We start from the raw sequence: 3,794 nt of genomic DNA, 5'->3' as shown, positions 1-3,794 counted from the left end.
ACGCAAAAGTCGAATCTTTTGGTCTTCAATTTCAAATATCCGTAGATAACTTAAAAGACTGTTTACCTTTATATCTTTTCACGAGAGTGTCCTTTTAGTCTTATATTAATAACAAAATATCTACGGAAAGATATATTTACTTTTTTCAATTCGCTGCCATCCAGCACATAAAGAAACCAAAATCCAAAACAGAGGGTATTATTTAAAATACCAAAAGTATCTAAGGACCATACTGCAAATTACTGGAGAAACCTTAAAACAAGAAAAGGACGTAAACTATAAATAGCCGATTACTATTCTTTTGTTTTTATACCCCTCAATCAATCAACTAATCAGGAGGAGAAAGGGAGTCGCCAATTTTTCTCGTATTTTCTCGAGAAAAAAAAAAAGACAAAAAAAAGCGAGATCCCATTTTCTCGAGAAAAAAATGAGAGAGATCCTTCACATCCAAGGAGGCCAATGCGGGAACCAGATCGGGGCCAAGTTCTGGGAAGTCATCTGCGGCGAGCACGCCATCGACGCCACGGGTCAGTACCGCGGCGAGACGGATCTCCAGCTGGAGAGGATCAACGTGTACTACAACGAGGCGAGCGGGGGGAAGTACGTGCCGCGCGCGGTGCTGATGGATCTGGAGCCAGGGACGATGGACTCGCTCAGATCGGGGCCGTTCGGGCAGATATTCAGGCCGGATAACTTCGTGTTCGGGCAGTCTGGGGCGGGGAATAACTGGGCGAAGGGGCATTATACGGAGGGGGCTGAGTTGATTGATTCGGTGCTTGATGTTGTGAGGAAGGAGGCTGAGAACTGTGATTGTCTCCAAGGTGAGTGAGAGAGAGAACGAGATTCATTTTTTTTTGAATTTCGGTTTGGTTAGTTTTTCCGGTCCGGTTTGGTTAGCGGTTTTGCTAATTATCCTAAAAGTTGGGTCTAATTTGAGTTTGGTTCACTTTTTTTCAGCTTAAATATTATGTAATTTGGATATAATTATTAAGTAGTTCGATTCGGATAAAAAAAATAGTTAACTAATTCGGTTTTTGGATAATTTGGTCTGTAAATAGTATTTTTGGTTATATGTCTATTTCAAATTAAATATAATTAGTTTTAAATATTTGAGTATCTATTCAGTTTTGGTTTGGTTTCTAATAAAAATAGGAATATTCGGTTTTTGGTTTGGTTTGGTTTGATTTTTTTGGTTAAAATGCACATGCCTATGCCCACAAGTAAAGCCTGGATTCATCACCTCCTTTGTTCATGATAGAGATTCATGATCTGCGCCATTCTTTGATGCATATTCTAATTTCTTGGAACAGGTTTTCAAGTATGTCACTCTTTGGGAGGAGGAACTGGCTCTGGCATGGGAACTCTTCTTATCTCTAAGATAAGGGAGGAGTATCCTGACCGTATGATGATGACCTTCTCGGTCTTCCCTTCTCCTAAGGTCTCAGACACCGTCGTTGAGCCATACAACGCTACACTCTCCGTTCACCAGCTTGTTGAGAATGCTGATGAGTGTATGGTTTTGGATAACGAAGCTCTTTACGATATCTGTTTCCGCACCTTGAAGCTTACCAATCCTACTTGTGAGTTTATTAAAAACCCATTTCAATAGTTCATTTGTTGTTGATACTTTGAACGCACTGACATTGTTGTTCTTGGTTCTGTAGTTGGTGACCTTAACCATCTCATCTCAGCCACCATGAGCGGTGTCACGTGCTGTCTCCGTTTCCCTGGTCAACTAAACTCCGACCTGAGAAAACTCGCTGTGAACCTCATCCCTTTCCCAAGGCTCCACTTCTTCATGGTTGGTTTCGCACCATTGACATCAAGAGGGTCACAGCAGTACAGCGCCTTGACCGTCCCTGAGCTAACCCAGCAGATGTGGGATGCTAAAAACATGATGTGCGCAGCTGATCCGCGCCACGGACGTTACTTGACAGCTTCTGCTGTCTTCCGTGGGAAGATGAGCACTAAAGAGGTTGATGAACAGATGATGAACGTCCAGAACAAGAACTCGTCGTACTTCGTTGAGTGGATTCCAAACAACGTGAAATCAAGCGTCTGCGATATAGCTCCCACGGGTTTGAAAATGGCTTCGACTTTCATAGGAAACTCGACTTCGATCCAGGAGATGTTCAGGCGTGTGAGTGAGCAGTTCACTGCTATGTTCAGGAGAAAGGCTTTCTTGCATTGGTACACAGGAGAAGGAATGGACGAGATGGAGTTCACCGAAGCTGAGAGCAACATGAATGATCTTGTTGCGGAGTACCAGCAATATCAGGATGCTACGGTTGGTGAAGAAGAGTATGAAGAGGACGAAGAAGAGGAAGAAGAAGCTTAAAGAAACCATATGATTGATTGATTACTACTTTTGTAAGGCTTCACTATCTCTTTTTTTTTATACGTTTCTTCCTTGGAATTGAATCTTCTCTTTTTTTCTGCTTCGTGTATTTGTTATCGAACTTCCCTCTCTGAGTGTAATCCCTTATGCCTATGCTTCTTTTGTTGTGTATGAATATGTTTCAGTGTCAAGCCTATAGAATTTCTCTGACAAAAAAAGAACTGGTACAAACTGTTAGATCCTAAGCCTCTACATCCAATCTTTCGTTTTCTTCTTCCTCTTAAAGCTATATCTGTTTTCCTTCATAAGGAGAGACTAGCAACTAGCCACTAGCAAGATTAAACAGTAATCAAACTCCGTATTTGGTACAAGATGTCGAGAACCAAACCTGTAGTGCTGCCCTGCGATTCCATAGTTATGTAGAAATGGACCCATCCCAAGTTCCCTACTACCCTAAAATTTTCAAACAATGATAATTGTCAGTGTGCAAGAGACAAAACAGTCACAGACTATACTATTGGTACCTCGCTTTCTCTTGCTCGTCGTCATTGTAACATGTGTTTCTTGAACCCCCTTTGCTCTAACGATTCGAGTGTTTTCAACTTGTGGTTAATTAAGCAACTCGGCTTCTTCTTCTTGAATCCTCCCCGACTTCTGCAAGCAAATGCAAACCCATTTCACATTGTCTTAAGAAAAAACACAAGGATAGATCTAGCTTCTGTTTTTACTTTGTAGAGTTCGAGGAGTAAGTTATCGATGGAGTCTTGCTCCTCGAAAGGACACAGATACCTAAAGGACTTGATGGCTTCGACTCCTTCATCAGACCGGTTTAGCATAAATAAGGATAGAAAAATCATTTAGCATCACTCCAAAACACTATACAGCCTAAAGTTTTACTGTTTTGGTATATACTTAATTTATTAGGATAAAACTCGCGCCTTGCGCGGGATGAGATTATATTTTCTTAAATAAAATTGGAAATTTGCATGATTTTTTTCTGTGTATTTTTGTTCAACAGTTTTGAATATAAGTAAATATTGGTTTTGTTAAGCCAAAATTGCCAAGTTTAACCATATTTATATGTAATATTAATTTTATTACTTTGTTATTATTATGTTGTTGATTGTACTTGGGCCAAAACCAATATTAAAATATTGAATTTAAAGGTAATCCCTATGGAAGTGATTTTTTAAAAATATATTGTATTTAAATAATATACACTTTTATCAATATTTTTTTTTAAAATGATTAGAGGTGGGAATTCGAGTACCGTTTGGTTCGAATCCTTGCATGTTTGGTTTGGTTTGGAGTTGCGTTATTGTTTCGGGTTTGGGTTTATATAACCTATCTATTTTTCTCCAAAAATTAAAGTTTATATATTCTTAAATTTTTCAAATATAAAAATAAAAATAATATGTAACATATAAATTTTAATAATGTATGCCAGAATACTTAA

The 3,794-nt window shown here is 39.0% G+C and overlaps 1 protein-coding gene across 1 annotated transcript; it reads left to right on the top strand.

Annotated features, from left to right (window-relative positions):
- The first annotated feature begins 310 nt into the window (after positions 1 to 310).
- LOC108822812 (tubulin beta-9 chain) lies at positions 311 to 2,529 on the top strand. The gene is made up of 3 exons (XM_018595987.2): positions 311 to 821; positions 1,311 to 1,580; positions 1,665 to 2,529. The coding sequence occupies exons 1-3, from the start codon at positions 428 to 430 to the stop codon at positions 2,336 to 2,338; spliced, it is 1,338 nt and encodes a 445-aa protein (XP_018451489.1). The 5' UTR covers positions 311 to 427; the 3' UTR covers positions 2,339 to 2,529.
- Positions 2,530 to 3,794: the final 1,265 nt, after the last annotated feature.

Source organism: Raphanus sativus, chromosome 8 (assembly GCF_000801105.2).
Source record: "Raphanus sativus cultivar WK10039 chromosome 8, ASM80110v3, whole genome shotgun sequence".
Lineage (NCBI taxonomy): Eukaryota > Viridiplantae > Streptophyta > Magnoliopsida > Brassicales > Brassicaceae > Raphanus > Raphanus sativus.
The sequence above is the reverse complement of the archived record's forward strand: the minus strand, read 5'-3'. Positions and strand labels throughout refer to the sequence as shown.

Coding starts and splice junctions, on each gene's coding strand:
- LOC108822812 (XM_018595987.2), top strand. CDS start 428: ATGAGAGAGATCCTTCACATCCAAGGAGGCCAATGCGGGAACCAGATC. Junction 822..1,310: donor GAACTGTGATTGTCTCCAAG/GTGAGTGAGAGA, acceptor TTCTTGGAACAG/GTTTTCAAGTATGTCACTCT. Junction 1,581..1,664: donor GAAGCTTACCAATCCTACTT/GTGAGTTTATTA, acceptor TTGGTTCTGTAG/TTGGTGACCTTAACCATCTC.